Source organism: Theobroma cacao, chromosome 9 (genome assembly GCF_000208745.1).
Source record: "Theobroma cacao cultivar B97-61/B2 chromosome 9, Criollo_cocoa_genome_V2, whole genome shotgun sequence".
NCBI lineage: Eukaryota > Viridiplantae > Streptophyta > Magnoliopsida > Malvales > Malvaceae > Theobroma > Theobroma cacao.
This window is the reverse complement of record NC_030858.1, coordinates 38,338,684-38,359,681: the sequence shown is the minus strand read 5'-3', so window position 1 is coordinate 38,359,681 and position 20,998 is coordinate 38,338,684. Positions and strand designations below refer to the sequence as shown.

The following is a 20,998-nucleotide window of genomic DNA, read 5'->3' as shown; positions in this document are numbered from 1 at the left end:
AATGAATAAGAAAGCTCAAGAGATTGAAGCCACTAAATTTGGAGATACGCTTAAAAAAACAACTTATGTCACCACAGATTGCGACTTCTTTTTCTTTATTTTTTTGAGATAATTGGGCATTATATACTTGTCTAGAGAAGGTAAGATTCAGAACCGTATTGAAGAGTGACATGAGTTCCTGCAAGATGAAGTTTCCTGAAGCTATATATCAACAAATTGCTGCTGATGTTAGAGCTAGATGTTGTTTCCTTCCTGATGTTCCCGATAAGCCTATAAACAGAGTTCTGTGTAGGAATGAGGTAAAAGGAAAGTTGACAAGGCTCTGATAACTGCATCATGCTGCCGAGATGATTTGGATATTACTACTATTAAATTCATGTAGATTAAACCTTCGCTGGAGGTGGATGGAATTAATTAGTGGAGTAGTTTATCTTGATGGCTTTGATGGAGCACAGTTTTAATATGTTCAGCAAAGTTGACCTGAGTTAATTTGAAGGCAATCAGGATTGTGCTGAGATTAATGGTACTGATCATGAGTAACAATGTTTATTTGAGTGAAAATTTCCAGGCTAGTTTTAAGGATCAAAAACACCTGCTTAGCCAATGTATATGGTTATGCTCAAATGACAAGATTCCAACGGACACTTTAACCCCATCTTTAGTTTGCCAGCTAAATTTCACTGATGTAGGCCTACTCTTGAAACTTTCGGACAGTGATTGGCATCAGTGTTTCAGAGCACATAAAAGAAGGAGATCAATCATTAGGCAGTTAGTCAAGGCTTCAGATGAATCATTATGTTGAGTTGGTGTGTGATGATGATAATATGTTCTAGAGTATTACAGTAACTACCAGTTTACCACTAGGCTTGCACTGCATGGTCCTTCCCTTGCTTAGCAGTTCTTAATGGCGAATTTCAATGCCATGCTTTTTTGAGTTTTCTGTGCTGGTATGGCACATGCTTATCATTCAATACAAGATAAATGGAAGAACTACTACTTGATTTCTTGCTTTTTGTTAAAACTAGTAAACTAACCCCTGAAATTTTAGTGTCATTGTGTGTTCTGCTTCTTCTACTCAGTATAATTCGAATATGTACACATCACATATTAAAGACTTGAAGGAGAAACACTAGGAACCATATTGTAGTGGAAACAGTGGCTGAGAACTTGCTGTCAGTATGCATATCTCCAAAATTACATGGTTAAATCACTAGTTCAAAGGAATGGAGGAAATGGAAAAACACTACCAAAAAGCAGAATGGTGGAAAATGCAGCTGCCTTTTTTTCTTTTTCCATGGTAAGATGGCCAAAATACCAATGAAGGGGGGAAAGGTGGAGAGCATATGGAAAAATTCTAAATCTATTCAAGGGAACAGCATGATGCATCCATCAGTGTGGCAATTAATGTGGATGTAGGATCTGGATGCAAGCCTTTGCATCCCTCATGAGTGAGAGTGACCCATATTATTTATTTACGTGTTAGTCAACAATAATGGGCAGTTTGTTTTAACTTATTTAGTTTTAGTGTTACAATTTTTTACAACCAAATTTGTTTGAGTTGAGATCATGAGATGCTTGATTGGTCATCCTGTTTTGGGGTACACCCAAAAAAAATGTCACTGAAAACTACCTAGTATTAAGGGGAGCAATCTGAGTCATTTCTCACATGCCAGACATTCACATGTAGAACTTGTCATCAACTTGGAGGTCTTAAAACCATAAACCCTTGAGCTGGTCCGTCCTTAGCCATAGCTCTGCTTTTCATCTATACACATCCAAAGTGACTCAAGTCAAGTCCGAGGTGGATCGTTGGAAGCAAAAATGCAAGCAAGCAGCTTGTATCTGTCCCAGAAGTCCCTCCGGGTCAAGCAGCATGGCAATATCCTCACCAGAAGTTCAAGCAGAGAGATCTCCATGATTAACCTCTCCTTCGAAGATTATCATGGAGGAGCATCTGTCGCAGTTCCTTTCAACTGGGAGTCTGAACCTGGCACTCCTAAAGTAAAGTCTCCTGAAATCCCCAGTCTCCCTCCTCTAACACCCCCTCCTTCCTACTTTTATTCCACCCCGAAACGACCAGTCAAAAAAAACCAATCAAGGCCTAACCTCCTCGATAGCATCTTCTCTAAGCGTTCCAGGAGGAAAACTAGTGTGAAACTCTCTCCTGCTTCTTCCTCAACATCATCAGCTTCTTCATCGCGTTCATCATCACCGTGGCCAAGACCATATTCTGTGCCATCATCTCCAATGACGGCGTCGAATTTGTACGCACGAAATGAGTTATCAAGAGCGAGACTGTTCTGTGATTCCAGGGCTGATGACGAGGAAGAACATGAATACCAATCCTCTGTTTCAACTCCATGCTTTGGTCGTGGAGCAAGTACCAGGTCTCGAGGCATTTGTTCATCAATGCTCAGGGTACTGCTTAGAGATCAATAAGCCATGGTGGTGCGTGCTATCTTTTTCCTGTGGAGCTTTTGGTTCTTGTGTATGGTGTAACTCGCAATGTTACAGATAATTAATTGTATGATCAAGTCGTTTTTGTTTTTTCCCAAAAGAAGTTACTGAATTAGTGGTTGGAAAGTTTGAAATGCTAAGCTTTACAGTTGTGTTCTTCATCTTTTTCTCCTTCTGCATGGAATTAGGTTAGCACACCGGTTTGTCGGTTTTACTTTGATAAAGTATAATGCAAACAATCCATTGACTTGAAGATAAATATTAAAACCCTTGAGTTGAGAGTGTTTTCTTTCTTTAGTTTTTTCCTTAAAGCATGAAAGAATGCTACCTTGTCAAACCATACAGCAGATTAGAAATAACAATTGAAAGGTTTATTGTTTGCTTTTGGGACAGACTAAACCCAAACCATTTGTTAGCTACATCAAACTCTATGATGTTTAGTTTATTCAATGTGAATTTTTGGGCATTTTCAAGCAGATCTGGGATGGACAATTTAGAAATTCATTCCGAGGCTGTGTGACTGTGTCATTGATGATGGGGCATGGCACTGAACTGTCAGCATTGTTTATACTACTTTATACAAGGTCAAACCTCTCTCTTTTCGATCAGTACAGAGGAAATTGATGGTTCATATTTTGAAGTTTTTTCCCCCACACTTTTTAATTTTGCATGAATGCATTGGCTGGATCTGATTGTGCCCTTGTCTTCAGGCATGTGAAAATGAGAAGAAACTGAACAAGGAATAAATAGCAGCTCTCCATGGTATTTATAGCACTTTATTTTAGGGAACTGGGTGGTTCGATTGGGCATTAAATGGAATTTCGAATAGCCAACATGTGACCGCACATGGCATCAGATACATCCGCCAGCCCTGGGGCAGCATTGCTCATTATATTCTACTTGGACCAGCTTTGAGCTTCACATATCGCTATAATTTTGGGGTTCATCACAAACAAACAAAAAAGTTGTTTTAATTTATGATTGAGTTTCTTTATTGGTAAAGATATATGAGATCTGGGGCTGGGAGCAATGGCCTGGTAAACCATTTCAGTAGTAGAAAGTTCAGAAAGAGAAGACATTCTATGTATCTTCCAAGTTGTAGCATACATATGTTAATGAGTCGGCAGGTTAAAATTTTGCAGAGTTGCAACTTTTGACTTTCGCCGGTAACCTTCGTAATTTGTATGTTTCTTTTTTGCGTTTGGGACCTCTGATTTCTGACCCTTCAAGTTGGCAATAAACTCGGCTCACCACTCTCTGCAAGGCAAAAACAGAGGGTGACCTTGTCTAATCCAAAGGATCACTATCTTTTCTAACAAAAATTATGTCATAAGACACTAATTTATTGGTTATTAGCGACATCACATCCTTCGGCCTCATAATTATTCCGTAACTTTTCAGTATTATATGCAGTCCAACTAGATTTGGAGGTTGATCTGTTAAACTACCGCACGGCAAGCAACCAAGCAATTCTCTGGGCCGGCAGCTATGGTAACATAGGCTTGGGGAGAAAGTCCAACAAAAGTACAGCTTTGGACTTTTGAGAATGTGACTTGGGCTGGGCTTAGTCTGTACGATGTTACACACTGATGCTGATGAAAAACGACCCAGGGGCTCGTTTGTATGAAAGAAAGTTGTCAATGTAGCTTCATCCTTGGCATTTAATTGATTAGGAATTTGACCTGGTACGGAATTGGCATTGCCATTGGCAGACTTCTATAAAGCAAGTTTTTGTATGTATTATAGATTGTAGAAAGAGAAAAGGGTTTTTTCTATTATAAATAAGTAAAACGAGAAGTGTCGGGGGTGATGAAAAAAAAATCGAAATAATCTTTGAAATATTGAATATCGTGATAAATAATGATAAATAAAGGAGAAAATATAAGAAAGTGATAGAACAAGACAGAGAATAAGACAAAAATTGGTTCAATACATTTATAGACCTACTTGATGCCCCCTTTGTTTTTAAGTTGTGGGATTCAATTGCTGCAAGGTGGATGGTGTACATCATATTTCACATGTATTCATTCCTTGGAAGCTTGATATTTTCCCATTTGAAACGAATGTCTTATTGCTGGTAATTAATAAATGTTTGAAGGTGAAACCTTATCGCCTGATTCTTAGTCTCCGCTAGCTATATAGCTGTAGGTTTTAAACGCATGCTTAGACCAAGGATGAAATTTTGCTAATGCTGAGTTAAAGGGAAAAAAAATAGTAAATTGTCATAAAATAAAAAAAAACCCGACTTGTATGCCTTAAAATACGGGTCAAACAAGAACTGATGATTCCATTTCCTTACATTTTAAGCCAGTTTTATTACTACAAATGTTTACTGTTAGATTTAGATTCCTCCTTTAAATGACATGATTTTTAGGTTTCCTTCGTTTTTCTTCACCTACCATTGACACCAAACTCTCACTACGACAAGACACTACCTCTCTTTCCCTCACGTCCCCTTTCATTTTACAGTGCTTCTTTCATCATTCATAATCTTGATCAACAGAACAAAGTGTAATGCATACCAATATTTCCAAGTGCAAATTATGTGTAGTAGAATTTAGAGGAGCTATGGGGTTTGTTGTTAGATTATATATACAAGATCATGGTATCCATTTTCAAAGGAAAATCTTGTAAAGCATTTTGCTTTGAGAATAGGTCTACAAACAGATTGATACTCGTCGTTTTGTTTCCTAAGCTTGCACGTAAATTAGATGATACACACAAATGGAAGCAAACAAATATATGGATACTGACATATCCCGCATGATGTGACCCCATAAACTTGCTTATGAATAAACTATCATGAAATGGAATGAATGTTAGCTGAAACGTGTTTCATTTCCTTCACATACAATTTTATTAATAAATTAAAAGATAAGAATTAGCTTGTCTTGAGTGAAGGTTAATGGTAAGAGACTACCCCAAGTCACAGGAATTCTTTCCTTTCTTGTGAAAGCTAGTCATTGGTAATTAACAATACAATGTTTTGTATGAATGAATTTGTATTCTATGAGCTCGAAAAGAGATAGTATAAAGATATATACTTGTTTCCCAATATTGCAGCAAAAATCACATTATATATGGTGACAAGTGACAACTGATCAATACCATTGTTTTCGCAAAACTGTCGTGGTTAGATATTCTATATATAAGGGCCCTTCCAAGGCACACTTAAGGGNAGAAGGAAACAAGTATATAGCCAATGATCAGTCCGTTTTTTTCACTATTTGAATTGGAAAAATTACTATTTGGTTGAATATATATATATATATATCATTATCTATGAATTTGATAAAAAATTTCCAACAGAAATTAAGTTTTTTTTTTTTTATTAACGATGAATGCTGATACATGATTACATATGTCAAGATGGAGCATCTTTGAGCTTTGCTTTTAATATTCATAATCCTAATGAAAAATAGGCTTCTTTACTCAAATTGACAACCTTCTACTGGTATTTTAGTTAAGCTTTTGTATAATATAAATATATATTCCTTCTTGTTGGTTGATTGATATCTTATTCAGATCCAAAAACCTGATGAAATTCTTCATTGAGATATCAAGCGTGTGCTCCCACATGTATCAAAATACTGCCTATTAGATACATATATACAGTGATAATAAGAATCAGCATATTTCAGATAAATAATGCATCCATATATATATATATATATTATATTATAGATAGATAGATAGGTAGATAATTAGATATAGATGCAAAACTCACATCTATATCTCCCAATTTTTGTATTATTATGGCTTAAGTCTTAACCCAATCCATGAATAATATATTAATTATTAGTAATATAACATCAGCAACTTGCCGTTCAACATTTTTTTCCCTCTTCCTCGTTTCTCTTTTGTTTGTTTCTCTTAAAAAAGCATTGACCTACTTTCCCCAGATTACCTTGCCTTTTAAGCACTCTTTTCCCCATTTTTCATGCTTCTTTTACTCACCCTTTTAGACTCCCAACTACTCCCTCTGCGCACCTCCTTTGATCCAGACAACCGACTAGCATGCTTGAATGTCCAGAGACAGGTACGAGATCATTCACAAATAGGAGCACATTAAATTAAGAAACAAAATCATCACATCTTTAGTTTCTATCTTGATAAATTTTTCCCTGTTTTTTTGTCATCTTGGGTAGGGGATAGGGGTGGTGTGGGGATTAGCGATTCCAGATGCTTCTTAGTAGTATGTATCAAGAATCTGATTATTAAGACTTGATGTAACTTTTCAACCTCTGTTGTCTTGTTTGTCAGGGAGAGATTTGATGAGATAGGAAAGAAGATCAAGACAGATGCATCTTCTCAAATGGGGAGGAGACATCTGTTAGGTCCTCCTGGAACCTTGAATACTGTCACGCCTTGTGCTGCATGTAAACTCTTGAGGAGAAGGTGTGCTGAAGAGTGTCCGTTCTCTCCTTATTTCTCCCCTCATGAACCCCAGAAATTTGCTGCTGTTCACAAAGTTTTTGGTGCAAGCAATGTCTCCAAGATGTTAATGGTAACACACCCCCCACGATCTCTCCTACAGGATACTGATTTTCCTTTTTTTCTTTTGGGATAATTTTCTCCGACTGGTTTTTCCCCTCTTTTCCGAAATTCCCTTCTATATAGATTTCTTGCCTTCACAGGAGGTGCCAGAGAGCCAAAGAGCCGATGCAGCGAATAGTCTGGTTTATGAGGCAAACTTGAGGTTGAGAGATCCTGTATATGGGTGCATGGGTGCAATTGTAACTTTACAGCAACAAATGCAGACTTTGCAGGCAGAACTGAACGCAGTAAGAGCCGAGATACTCAAATACAAATTTAGAGAAGCTACTAGTAGTAACATCATCCCTTCTAGTCATGCTGCTTTAATTTCTTCTGGGGCGGTATCAATTGCTGCTCCACTATCACCTCTTCCTCCAATCCCTCCACCTCCTCCACCTTCCATTGTTGTCTCCTCAGCTTCCTCATCTTCCACATCTTCTCTATATACACCGCCAACTAGTGCAGCGGGCTATAGCTCCATTTCCTGTGATAATGTTCCATACTTTGATTAATTTTATAAGTCATAATCCGAATTTTTTTTCTTCGTTCAGTAATAAAAATGATTATTGATAGAGTAGACAGCTAATGAGATATTGTATTGGGATGTTTTAGCTTCTTTTTTCCTTTTCGTACATTGATCGAGATACCGTATGTGGGAAAAGAAATGAAAACTTGGGAAATCTTATCATACTTGTTATCAGATTTCAAGTTTTTATTTCTTTTCAAATACTTTGACCAAAGTAATTCTTTGTTCTATCTTCGCTACCCATAATTGAATTTCTCCCTCTTTCATGGTTTCAATTCATTTGCGAGGCCTTTGGCTGAGAGAAAATACATTATATTTCTTCACTTCCTCTCCTGAAATTCAAATGTTCTGAAAATGTCAATCCATCGTTCAAATGAAAACCAAGCACAGCAAAAGTCATCAGAATCCACCAAGGGGAAAAGAATTCACGAATTGGGTTGGCATTGGATGAAATTCAACCACGCAAATGGAGGCTTCAGCTTAACAGTGACTGCAAGAGGTGTGCGGTTTCCGCTATCCGACGCTAGCCATGATTCCCTCAAGATCTAAGGTTGATCATTCACACGTGCAGGTAATATGCTCTGGTAGTTTGACTAAGCCTTAGGTCTACCTCCCTCATGTTTGTTTGTGCCATCCGAGGGCCTGAAATAACTTGTTTATGGAACGTGCAAGGGGAGACAGAAAGTATTGTGATGGCGATTCTCCCCATGTGAAAGTTGAAAAGTTGCAATCAATTCGGAATATTGTCATTAAGCTCACTGTCCCCATTTTCCCCCCAATGTAAATTACCTTATTAGCCTTTCTTTGCAGTGCAACAGTCTGGAGATTTGAGTCTGTCAAGACCAATTAATAGTATTACTACATTTGCATGCATTGCTTGGAAGAATCTGGTTTTCGCATGTGTTCTTCCTTCCTGCTTGTTCATCCTTCTCTGACTTACTCTTTGGATTCATCTGCCTTATGTTGTTCTGTTCACGGCATGTGGTAGATACAACACTCTTGACATGCATAGTACAATTAAGATTCAGTGAAGCATGCAGAAACCATCTACATTCTTCAAATTGTTAATACATGCAGCGGTGGAGGACGAAAATAATGTCCATAATATAGTAATTTTAGAAGTTGTCAAAATATAAAGTAATTTGTGAAAATTATACAAATAATTTCAATTACATGCTAAATACAAAATAAAAATAGACATTTTTTAACATCTATTGTATGCTAAAATTAAATATCTTCAATTGAGTTCGATGATTTTTTATAAAGTTAAAAGCATCTATTATTAAATAATGATTTCTTTTTTATTGAAAATGATCAATAAATTTTTAAAAAATCATCATACATTTTATTATGAGTTTCGTTTTTTATGAGTTTCATGGTAGAAAATGTATGGATTGATGTTGCAATGAAAATTGAAAGAGTGAATTTAAAGCAATATCATGTTAAGTAAAGTTATTAGGAGGATAATATTTATTTGTAAAGTTGTAAATATTTTCAATATCAAATGATTCGAAGTCAAGGTCTAAAAATGTGTCAAGAGACAGAATTTAAAGAAGAATTTAAGATTGTACAAGATTGAATCCCTCCGCTTTGGAGTACTAGCATACATGAGAATACCGTTTTAACCCACGAAAGATAAACATTTTCTTTCCCAGGGAACTGATGCAATGTCGGTGTGAATAATAAGTCTCTTTAATCTTTGTTCAACATTTGGAACAGGATTTGTACAGCATAATTACATGTCCAGTACCATGTAAAATCCAACACTGAAATTAATTAGGAATGAGACCCAAAACGCAAGCGAAAGCAATTGGCTGTATATGTACGTGCGTAGAATTGATGGTAATGGTTTCCTTGGCGTGTGGAGCTCAACCAGTGAGCAGAAAGAGCAATTTAATATTGCAAGCAAAAAAAAAAAAATAGTATAAAATTAAATGCAAGCAGCCATGTGAAATTGTGATGGAATTTGGTTTCACGTCGTGGTTGCTTCAAATGTTGGCATCTCACCCCATTAAATTTTCTTCAATTATACAAAAAAACAAAAGGTAATTAAATTAATTGAATGTAATCAAAGGGCGGATTACCTTCAAAATCGATGGAATTATTTACTATACAAAATACTTGTGACTGCTGTTGCATTTATGTGGCGTTGACCGATCCTATTAGATTTCTATATCAAATTAATTTATTGATTCCCAGTGATTATTTTAATTTGTAGCTTCAAATGTATCACTGCAGACCTCACATGGGCTTAATTGCACAAGTTGATATTTAAGAAAAATATTTGGAATTAACCACTTTTTTTAGTTAGTGAATTACCCAATTACTAGGATCAATTGTCCTTAATTGAAACATTTTGAGTTGTTACTGAAAAAATTGAGAACCAAATAAGTTAAACGAGGGGCAAATATATTCACTCACAAACATTGCTAACATGTGAAATTTGGCCTTAGCTATATGTGTTAATCTTGTTCTCATATGAATAATGTCACAGGAAATTAGATGTCCTTAGCTCTCTCTATATATATATAGATAGATAGATGTCCCTAATCAGCATCTTATCACAAATTAATTTTTTTCTTAATTATAAATAAATTTGATTAAAATCAAAGACTCAATACAGTTTTTGATATGCGAAAAAATTGAGATAAGTGGATATGTAGATCAAACACGACACAATATCATAAAAATCATATAATAGATAAACAGTTTTCACTCCCATTATTATTAAATATAAAATATTTCAGATGTATCAAAAATTACTTGTGAGATTTTAATTAAATTCTTGGAATATAAATATAACATTGAGTGTTTGACCAGCACTAAGGCCGGTAGCTAGGCGATAGATTGTTTGACCAGGATTCTTTGTTAAGGGCTCGCTAGATTTAGAAAGGCCCGGCCAAGGATTCAGTATTAATCAATCTGTATATCTTTAATTTATGAAGGCCGCTGTCACTAGGCCCGACTTCCTTCATAAGCAACTTGATCGGATTCATGGCTCTACCCAAATGGTTAGAAGCATGCTGCTGGCTATGGCTTCTGTCCAAAACAACAATTAAGAGCCTGTTTTCTATGTCGAATTAATTAAGAAACATTTGTGAATGATTGAGTATCATATGAGCTTGGTTTGGCGAGCATTGCTCCTAAACTAGCTAGTTTCATTTCCTTCCTTGGCCCTTCCACAATAAGAATGGAAACATCGGATGCCTGATTTCCTTTTTTGCCTTTGGTGGGTGCTGCTCTTCCATGGTTAATTTAATTTTGGAAAATTGCATCAGCTTGTCCCACTTTCTTCTTTGATCTTTGATAGGGGTTTATCATTAAACCCTTCTCCATTAAATAATTACACTTTTTAAAATTTTGTTACATAAAAATTTTATTATCTAAAGAAAAATATAGTCATAGATTAAGTGAGAAGGTATATATAATCATAATTTTGATTATGCATAAATAATTAGGATTTTTGTACCCAAACTTAAACATCCATAAAAATGATTAATTAATGCATATTTTTTGAGATAATTTGATGCGAATAGACAATTACAGATAAGGTGAAGAGAGTTGACACGATATGATCCTTATTTCAAAATGACTTTCTAATTGATTGCAAGCATTGAAAAATCAAGCACACTCCAAGAGAGGCTAATAGTGATCAACGGTTAAAGCGATAGAACACATAATTGAAATATCACTTTTTTAAAAGTTTTATTCGTATTCGTTAATAACGTGTAAAAGAGTTATAATTAAAAAATTTTGAAAATACTTAATAATTGACTGCATTTTACATTGACTAAATCAATTTATTGAATATTCACTAATTATAACAACATTATTAAACTCTTGCAAAATTTTTCTACATCAAAACACTAAGCAGTTTAAAAAGAATTTGAAAAAAGTAAAAAGAATAATTACAAATTGTTTCTCTTGTGCCTTTTGCATACATCTTCAGAAAATTATAAAATTCTATTTATAGACAAAGATATCTCTTCTCAATAGAAACGTCTGTTCCAACATACGCAATTGTATATTTATTTTTTAATATAATTATTTAAATAAAAATAATTTTTTAAACAATCAAAAGACATTTTGCTTTTCAATTATTTTCGGTTCGTAGCTAACTTTTTGGCCTCTGGCTGTTTCCTGGCCATAAGTTTGTGTGGTTCCCTGTGTTCTTGAGGACGTGACCTTTTCCCATCCAAATTTCTACTGGTTACCGACCTGGTATGTTTTCTGCCCTGTTCTGGTCCTTGTTGCAATGCTTCATATCTGTCATTTTTTATTGTCGGCAGACCGTAATTGTGTGAACTTCCGAATCTGTTGTGTGAACTTCTTGAACGTCTGTTGTTTTGCGGGAACTCTACTGAGATGGTTTGGCTGCTATGCCTTGATTATCTTCTCCTGGCCTCATGGGTGTTTCTATGATTAGTGTAAATACTGTATTGTACCGATTTCTGGGTGCTGTTAATTGTTGAATCGGGATATATTTTTGGTCAGTATCAAGTCAGTCAAACGATTGTGTTTGCAGGGGGTGCACTTTTTGTTCCAGCACACCCAGCCTTTCTTGTAAGCTGTACACTTCCAATGAAATATACATAGGCATATTTTTTTGGCCAATTGCATTATTCCATTGCAAACAGAAACATCCACAAACATGGCGAGTTCACTATCAAAAGTGAACACCATTTTTGTTTTTTATTTTCAAAACAAAGAGAAAAAACAATCTCCACCTATTAATTGGGCTTCCTACAATTCTTCCTGATCTCACCACGCGACCCGGTAAGCGGCTTGATATCTCCCATCTTGATAATTGCAGTGACGAAGTCGGAATTGAATGCCTTCGTGCTGCTACCGTATTTTTTAACCAAGGAATCGGTGGATCCGCCATTGAACAATACTTGGTCTGAATGGAGCAGGCCCTGTTTGTTCATGAGGTTCTGGAAGTATTTTTTGTCAAAACAATCAGGAGTTCGAACGTCTAGAGGTGCTAGATTGTCGTCCCCTGAGCCACTAGCACTCGGGCAGTTTCTTCGCCTAGTCTCTGCGAATGAACTATCAATGTTCGCCTCATTGTATATGCGACTTCTGAAAACTGTGCACCTAGCCTTCCCAATTGTATGAGCCCCTATACCAACATGAAGCTATTTTTGTTAACCTAGAGATCCTAATTAAAGCCAAGAAAGAAACAAGAGATCATACCAGATAATGCAACCATGTCCTTGGCTGAAAGACCTTGAACTCTGAATGAGGAGATGAGTGCGCTTAGATTAGAAGTAGGAGAAGGGATGAAACCACCATTATTGGCAGCAGTAAAGTTGGCTGTCTTTGAATCCCGTCTTCCTAGTTTAACCTCCCAGCCTGGCCCTCCAAGCTGCAGCATAATTGATTGCTTTAAGTCATTCAAGTTATCTATTAGGGCAGCCGGTACAACAAATTTTCAAGGATTTTAGGTAACTAATATTCAAAGATAGTTCAATCTATTGAAGGGAATTTAATTATTTGGACCTTTTCCATTTTACTTACAAGAACAACAGAGTCCCGAGCTGCAATGGCTAAGATATCAGCACAGGAAACTATACCAGGGCAAACTTTCTCCACCTCGGACTTGATGTCATCAACAACATGAAATCCTCTCACGGAATTATTATTGGGAGCTGCGGTTTTCTCCCCTATGAAAGAAGAAGTATCATCTAGGAGTATTGACCCATCACAGCCCTATCATCAAAACATTAAATAATAACCACATGAATGTATACAATTCAAGATTTCTTTTTCTGTAAACAAGCTGAAGCTTAATGAATGGAAGCTTCTGCCCATATGTGCCTTACAGTTTCCACGGCTCATTAGTTGTTGGGTCTATAAGAGGATTTCTAGTTTTATTTTAGAGAATATATTCATTTGTTTAGATAATTGAAGCAGTTTGCAACTTATTGGTAATTGCAATATTCTTTGATTCCTACTAATTAAGTTATATGTTTACATAGCAATGGACGGTTCATGCAGCTGAATAACGATATAAAGTAAAAGAAGAAGAAGCACATGTATGCCACAGTTACATGCATACAACACGGTAATACAATAGCAGCAACTGTAGACAAATCTATTGCAGAAAGACACGCAAGAGAAGAAATTACATTGACAAAACAGTCATGAAAGAACAATCGGACGAGAGAAGCTCCCATCCGGGGCTCCTTCGACACTGCAGACTTGACTACAGAATTAACGGCAAAGAAGACTTTTGGACAGGATTTAGAATAGAAATTTGTGGTGAGGTAATGCGCGGAAGTGCTCCTCATGAAAAGCACAAGAACCGACATGACAATGACCGCGGAGAAAAGAGAGCAAGAGGAAGCCATTTTTTTTTTCTTTGAATAATTGACGATTTTAGCAGGGAAAAAACACGTGTAGAGGAGCGTGTTGCAGAAACATACCGGTGGCTCAAGGGTTATACATAGGGCAAAAACAGGGCCTTTGGCCTAGGGCAGGTGACCTAATCAGTAAGACTGATTCATGCACATGGCTCGGTATATTCATGTATTGATTTAAGGACATGGGTCAGCATTTGTTTAAGACTTTAACTGTTGATAAGGATACTCCTACAGGGCTGTGTTTCAATATTTCTTTCTTCATTTTTTTTAACAAAGTAATCAGTGAACCTCAACAGAAGTTTCAACTATTAACAACTTAAGTCCTATGTGCTAACCATATTTTTAGGAAATTGACCTTGAACCATTTGCTTGGGGCCTTGCTACCTAACTTAAATCTTCACAATTCTTTGGTTTGATTCTATTTACAAAATAAACAAGGAAATCTAAACACCAGATGCAATGTGTGGTTTGATAAGCTAATGGATGACATGGTGTAAGAGATGAGAGGGGAAACCGTTGAATTCCTAATTGAGGTCGATATCAACCCACTCAGGGTTTCCCCTTTCTGTCTGAGTGTTAACCAGCTCTATGCCGAGCTGACCTTTGTCTCCTGCGCCAAATGCGTAAAGCTTCCCTGATTCAGTGAGTGCAAATGTATGGGCGCTCCAATATGTTGACTTTGTACGACTGATCTGTACCGCCCGTTCATTCACTTGCTTCAATGACGTCACCAGTTCTGGGCTCATCACGTTAGCATGTCTAGAGTGGTGGTGGTGGACGTGGAAGATTTCAAAGCTAGGGGGTCCACAGGTACGGTAGGCCGATTAGCCAGCCAAAAATTCAAGAGCTAGCAATTGACAATGACTATTCAGTAGCTAAGCCTGCAGCTATGCAATAAAGTATTGATGATTCATTCGTAAGTTCAGTTCGTGTTTTAATCTTTCTCTTGGATCGAGTATGACGCAAACACCTCAAGAGCTAGATAATTAAGAAACAAATTGACTACTTAATGAGTAGTTAATTTTATCATATACATCTTTCCATCCTGTACTCAGCTAGATGGGGCAGCACTGCCCCACTCAGACTGACACACACAACTCTAAATAGTGCTAACAGTAATAGACTCGAGTTTCGGCCTTAACTCGTGAACAGTAAGAACTTTAAACTGAAGTGAAGTGAGCCGCTGTTTCCAGTTCTTGCACAAACTTGTGTTTAAGATTTGTCCCTTTTGGAACTCAAGCATCAACATGCATATGACATCATTTTTAATCTAAATAAAAAGGGCGAATAATTTGTCATTGCGAATACAATCTCACAGGTTTTTTTTTTTGGGTTTTATCAGAAACGGTAGAAAGTACAGTTTTTCTTTGTAACTGTCTTACCATATCAGCAAGCGAACAGGCTAGTCCTCCAATTATTGGAAATTTGAGCCAAAAGCAAAAGAACACTTGGAATTTCTAAACCAAAGAGATAAATTAATTAATTGGGCCTCCTGCAATTCTTCCTGATTTCACCACTTGATCCGGTTAGTGGCGTAATATCTCCCATCTTTATCATGGCAGTAACGAAGTCGGAATAGAATGTCTTGGTGCGGCTGCTGTATGTTTTAACCAATGAATCCGTGGATCCGCCATTGAAGAGTATCTGGTCTGAGTGGAGCAGACCCTTTTGGTTCAAGAGGTTTTGGAAGTAGTTTGTGTCAAAGGAATCTGGGGTCCCGACGTCCAGAGGTGCAAGATTGTTGTCTCCTGAGCCGCTGGTTCTTGGACAGCTACTTCGCCTTGCCTTTGCAAATGAACTATCGATGTTCGTCTCATTGTATATGCGTGCTCTGAAAAGTATGCACCTTGCCTTCCCAATTGTGTGTGCCCCTGGCAGCATGAAGCGATTTAACTTAAGGCAGCAAACAGAAAAAGAACATAAGAGAGATAAATCGAACTAGATACTAGGTTGAAATAAAATGGTTTTGTACCAGATAATGCAACCATGTCCTTGGCAGAAAGACCTCTGGCTTGGAATCTATTGATGAGTTGGCTCAGGGTAGAAGTAGGAGGTGGGATGACACCACTATTAGCAGCAGAGAAGCTGGCGGTCTTTGAATCCCTTCTTCCAAGCTTAACATCCCAGTCAGGTCCTCCAAGCTACAACAATCAAATTCAAATTTTTCTTGTGAAAAATCATACTTTTTTTCTGGGCACAGCAGATTTTTCTATGATTAGGTGACTGATGATAGTATTCAAAACAAAAGTGAATGTATGTTGGACTCTTAATTCAGTTTACTTACAATAACAACAGAGTCCCGAGCTGCAATGGCTACGATATCAGCACAGGAAACTACACCAGGACAAACTTTCTCCACCTTGGCCTTAATGTCATCAACAACATTAAACCCTCTAACGGAATTATTATTAGGACCCGCAGTTTTCTCCCCTTTGAAAGAAGAAGTATCGTCCAGGAGTATTGACCCATCACAGCCCTGCCATTAAACATCAGATATGAATAAATTAATACAAATAACAATTAAGATTTTCATTATAGTCATTGCTTTCTCTGCAAATCGTCTCCCCTTTTTGAGTGTGTATTTCAATATTGATTCAGGCTTAATCTTAAATGACTTAATTTGCCAGGACATTTCCTGATACGATAACTTGTAGTTGTAGGGTCCAAGAATATATTCTCTTTTATCAGTAGAAACGCGTGCATGGAACAAAAGATGTTCGGATCCGCAAAGAATCATTCCAGCCAATGTTCCAACGTCAATCTTCCGTTTAATAAAAGTTCTTTTTATTGATTATATTAACAATATGTATGGGGTTAAACTTTTGACTTTATAATTTCGACTTGAAAGTCCACTATTAAATTGCAAGAAAAAAATGAAGTACTTTAAGTCTAGTTGACCAAGAATTAACACTAAGTAGACAAGTAACAAAATTAGTGTCTCTCATGACAAAAAAACATTTAACATAAACTTGAACTAGCTAGTCTGGAAATGAAAACAAAATGCAGCCTGCACGTTTACCACATTGATCATGCAAGTAATACAGACGATAAAGGTGCAGGTGTATAAAGCTAGAGAGGCAGGGGAAATTACATTGACAAAACAGTCATGGAAGAACAAGCGAACGAGAGAAGCACCCATGCGGCGCTCTTTCGACACTGCAGATTGAACTGCAGACTTAACCGTGGAGAAGACCTTTGGACAGGATTTAGAGTAGAAATTTGTGGAGAGCTGAGCAGAAGTACTACTGCTCCTCATGATCAAAAGCACAAGAACAAACATGAAAACGACACTAAAAGAAGGAGGAGGAGAAGCTCCCATTTTCTGAATATATATTATATTTGATAAAAGCAGAAGAAGGTAAAAAAGGTGCAGAGGAGTTCGGGTGTTTAGAGCATGCACGGTGGTAGTATTAGCTACTGGGGTTATGTATATATATAGGCCAAAACACAGGCCTCGGTCTGGCACGTGACACCAGCTGGTCACCTAACCTGTAAGACTAGGAGCATGCATGACTTTGGTATTTCGACGTCAGGAATTTAGGACATGGTCAGAAAAAAATTAAGACCTTGATTGATAAAGCTAACAGCGCACATCAAAAAGCATATGCCCCAAATTTATCCAAGAGTTGGTATGGTGAGTATCCAATTTTCAAATACGTTGGGGTCCATTGTGACATAAACGCCTTTTAAATATTCTCTTTTGTTGAAGGCGCCATGCAAGATTAGGCAAGGAAACCACCCACAAAATGTTCTTATCTAGCCAGCTAATCCTTGGCTTTATGATTAATGTTGTCGATTCACTCAGATGTTTAACGTTCTGTTTTTTATCTATTCCACTTGAGAGTTGATGTTGAAAAGGGCTGCGAAGATATCTGATAGTTCATCGAACATTGAATCTGTTAGTTAACGGATTTTGATATTGATTATGGAAGCTTAAACAGTGATTTGCGGTCTCAATGTGTAAGATGGCGAAGTTGGGTCATTTTGGCAGGAAAGAATGTCTTGCTTATACCTTTTGTACTTCAGCAGCAACAGGGCAACAACTTCCCTTGAAAAATAGAAACTATGACATTAACAGTCTTTTTTACTGGTTATTTCCAAGCTGAAAATCCTTCATCTAACTCAATTCCATTATTAATCCCACTTGCTGTTCTGCTTACCAAACCAAAACCTACTCAAACGAGTTGACTTATCACTAGATTCAGAAAGGACGACCAAGAGAACAGAAATCAAATTAAGATTATTATGCTGAATCTACTTTTTAACACCATCATTAAATTAATAGCAGCTTCTGATCCCCAACTTGAGCTCTTGATCTCTGTCCGTTTTCTCTTATTGGTTAATTTCATACGAGTCATTGTATACCTTTGTATATGTTCCCAGATGAACTTGCATGATTATCTCTGTCAGTGTCGTGAATCATTGCAAGCAGAAGTTTTCCAGCTGGCTTCTCTTTACTCTTCACTTTTGTCGTTTGTGGGTCAAATTCTGTTGTCACATACGTAAACTGGATTCCCTGTTAACAAAGTTGCCATTCACTTTTTTGCTAAATTTCAAACATGTATATGCCCCACAAATTTTAATGCAACTTAAACTCTTTCCTACATTATGAAGGCCAAGTCCTTTATGATTAAAGTTCCCTAGGTTTGATTCGCAGAAAAGACGCTTTTCTTTCCCTGTTTAATGTCTCAGACATCAATGTCATCCTATTTCTGGCTGATCTTCTTTCCTCCATGGCTGCCGCCCTGGCTTTAATTGCCTGGAAAACTAAAACTGTTGGAGTTACAAGGAGAAGTTCAAATTGGAAACTTGGATTGTACACCTGTCTTCTTTGTATTAAACAAAACAAAAATACTTTAGGACTCTACATCGATCCTATCTATATAGTTTCTAAAAAAAAAAACATTAATTAATCTTTCCGATTTTAGTTAATTAGTTTGAGCATTATCTGATTTATAATTAGTTATGTAACAGGTGAGGGAAAATGTGATCATCACGCTATTTCTTTTTAGTCAAGTGTGATGCCCTTCCAAGGTGGGAGTCTCTCTGCTGGATTTCATTGAAAGTAAGTATAGAAATATTCGACCAAAATTTGACTTTAAGCAAAGTGTTGTGTAATGCAATCCTTACTAGCATTCACCAACAAAATGTTTCTGCCGAAAAATGCCTACCCATTTCAGGTGCTTCAGAAAGAATCCTACTTCCTTCTCTATTATTGTTTCTAACCTTCTACTTGCTCTTTAATTAGTTATCTCGCCATTGGAATTGGCTAGAATTGATTAGCTCTTAAATTAGAGAAGAATGAAAACAATCGCATTAATTAGGATTGTCTAATCATTTTAATGAGAAAAGATTTCAAATTTTCAAGAGATTAATATAGAAAGAGAATCGACAAAAACATTAATTATTTGCTAGCACGTTCTCTTTCTCTCAATCCATACCCATATATATATATATATATAGCTCTTAATTTGTTTTCGAGATCACAGCAAAGGCTTGAATAGAACACTTTTTTTTGTTGTTATTGCCAAATGCATAGTCCTTAACTATGCCCTTCTCATTTTCCATCCATTCAAGGTTCCCAACAGCAAATTGACTGTCGTTTACATTTTGACAAGGAAGTTCCCAGGTCACCATCAGAATAAGATGCATGCACGAATAATTTAATTGCTGAGATAAACTACACACAGTACGTATTCTATATTCCAGTTATATCAAATCAAAGTATATAGTATATCCCATCTCTCTCTCTATATATACTTTTAAATTGCTTCATTTTCTTACACAATTAATTAACTTGTAAAAGTAGATAATAACCTTCAAATTGCTTGTTGTTGCAATGATGCAGGCCATTGGGTGACAGAATCTAAATTTGGACAAAGATAAGGTAAGAAATTAAAATAAGGACAATATAATAAGGGAAAAAAGAGTAATCTAACTGATGATAAGATGAGAAGCTTACTTGCAAATTAGGGTCGTTGCTGGAAAATTTTGGTATTGAAAGGGAATACTACCTAAATTTATGTAGTTTTTCCCAAGGTGAGTTATTGCAGCTATATATAAAATAAAAAATTAGTGACACGGACTTCAAATTTGAGCAGACATGTCTGCTTAAGATTCAAATGTACAACAACACTACAGTTGAATCCATCTGCATGCCATTTGGTCCACACATATCTGATGGTAATCTATCCAACTGTCTCTTTCGGGAGGGAGAGCATGCGGTGGTAGTACGCGGCTTGGATTGGATTCCTGACTTTTCCGGGGATTCCAGAAGGGTAGAAAGCCATGTCCCTGTTGAGTAATGGGACCCTTGAGCTATGAATACACTGTTTCTGGTTTAATATTATTTAATTCCAAGGACAAAGTCACAAGCTATCTCAATACCAATCATGAGTTGCATGGCATTGCTGCTTTCCTTTTTTTATAGTTTTATCCAGTTTCTTCCTCTTGATTTCGACGTGACACATTGCGTGAAGGTTTTAAATTCAAATTTTGGTATTTTCTTATAAAGAATTTTTTATTTTTTTGATTATAAAGTTGGTTTGATTGTTGAACAATAATACCTCGTCAGAAGGAAATTTGTGATGCCATTGATACTACTTTTTCTTCATTTCTTGCAGTAATTTGACTCAGACAGTAATTTTGATTTTTTTTTCTGACGTAGTAAGTAAAAGTTAATAAGTTAGTGCTTTTAGCGTTTGGAAAATATCCCGCCGACATACGACAAATTTTCAGATTAGCAAGTTTTAATTCATTGACTCGGAAACATTTTATATTTATTTGCACATCACGTTGAAAAGATTTACGAGAAAATATAAAAATTATAAGATGCTATTTTATATGAAAAAAGTAAGAGCACGTGCCTTCTTTATAATATATTTAATTAAATTATATTATAATATTTATTTTATAACAAATTACTATAATATAAAATTACAATACAATCACATTACAGTCGAGAGATGTAATGTGATTACAATCTAAAATCAATGTTATCATATTACATTGCACTCTACAATGTTATTAAAGATATTTTTACCTTTCAACTTTATTAATTTATTAAAAATATTTTATAATATTATAATTAAAATAAAAATATAATATAATATAT

At 36.3% G+C, this 20,998-nt stretch overlaps 4 protein-coding genes across 4 annotated transcripts; 2 read left to right on the top strand and 2 right to left on the bottom strand.

Annotated features, from left to right (window-relative positions):
* LOC18591069 lies at nt 1,692-3,081 on the top strand. The gene is made up of 2 exons (XM_007016984.2): nt 1,692-2,418; nt 2,935-3,081. Exons 1-2 carry the CDS (start codon nt 1,822-1,824, stop codon nt 3,079-3,081), a joined length of 744 nt encoding a protein of 247 aa, XP_007017046.2. The 5' UTR covers nt 1,692-1,821.
* LOC18591068 (LOB domain-containing protein 15) lies at nt 6,320-8,353 on the top strand. The gene is made up of 3 exons (XM_007016983.2): nt 6,320-6,496; nt 6,721-6,964; nt 7,095-8,353. Exons 1-3 carry the CDS (start codon nt 6,483-6,485, stop codon nt 7,503-7,505), a joined length of 669 nt encoding a protein of 222 aa, XP_007017045.2. The 5' UTR covers nt 6,320-6,482; the 3' UTR covers nt 7,506-8,353.
* Nucleotides 12,102-13,945, bottom strand: LOC108663501 (peroxidase 4-like). The gene is made up of 4 exons (XM_018128450.1): nt 13,651-13,945; nt 13,040-13,231; nt 12,716-12,887; nt 12,102-12,641 (listed from the first exon to the last, which is right to left on the bottom strand). Exons 1-4 carry the CDS (start codon nt 13,870-13,872, stop codon nt 12,250-12,252), a joined length of 978 nt encoding a protein of 325 aa, XP_017983939.1. The 5' UTR covers nt 13,873-13,945; the 3' UTR covers nt 12,102-12,249.
* On the bottom strand, nt 15,081-17,306 carry LOC18591067 (peroxidase 4). The gene is made up of 4 exons (XM_018128342.1): nt 16,976-17,306; nt 16,169-16,360; nt 15,857-16,025; nt 15,081-15,755 (listed from the first exon to the last, which is right to left on the bottom strand). Exons 1-4 carry the CDS (start codon nt 17,201-17,203, stop codon nt 15,364-15,366), a joined length of 981 nt encoding a protein of 326 aa, XP_017983831.1. The 5' UTR covers nt 17,204-17,306; the 3' UTR covers nt 15,081-15,363.

Bases quoted from the DNA above. Each gene is read 5' to 3' on its own strand.
- LOC108663501 (XM_018128450.1), bottom strand. From the start codon at position 13,872: ATGGCTTCCTCTTGCTCTCTTTTCTCCGCGGTCATTGTCATGTCGGTT. The intron at 12,888-13,039 runs GTAAGTAAAATG...ATTATGCTGCAG, and splicing joins CTCGGGACTCTGTTGTTCTT to CTTGGAGGGCCAGGCTGGGA. The intron at 12,642-12,715 runs GTATGATCTCTT...ATGTTGGTATAG, and splicing joins GGACATGGTTGCATTATCTG to GGGCTCATACAATTGGGAAG.
- LOC18591068 (XM_007016983.2), top strand. The intron at 6,965-7,094 runs GTAACACACCCC...TTGCCTTCACAG, and splicing joins ATGTCTCCAAGATGTTAATG to GAGGTGCCAGAGAGCCAAAG.
- LOC18591069 (XM_007016984.2), top strand. From the start codon at position 1,822: ATGCAAGCAAGCAGCTTGTATCTGTCCCAGAAGTCCCTCCGGGTCAAG. The intron at 2,419-2,934 runs GTACTGCTTAGA...ATTTTCAAGCAG, and splicing joins TTTGTTCATCAATGCTCAGG to ATCTGGGATGGACAATTTAG.
- LOC18591067 (XM_018128342.1), bottom strand. From the start codon at position 17,203: ATGGGAGCTTCTCCTCCTCCTTCTTTTAGTGTCGTTTTCATGTTTGTT. The intron at 16,361-16,975 runs GTAATTTCCCCT...GTTTAATGGCAG, and splicing joins TCCATGACTGTTTTGTCAAT to GGCTGTGATGGGTCAATACT. The intron at 16,026-16,168 runs GTAAGTAAACTG...TGATTGTTGTAG, and splicing joins CTCGGGACTCTGTTGTTATT to CTTGGAGGACCTGACTGGGA.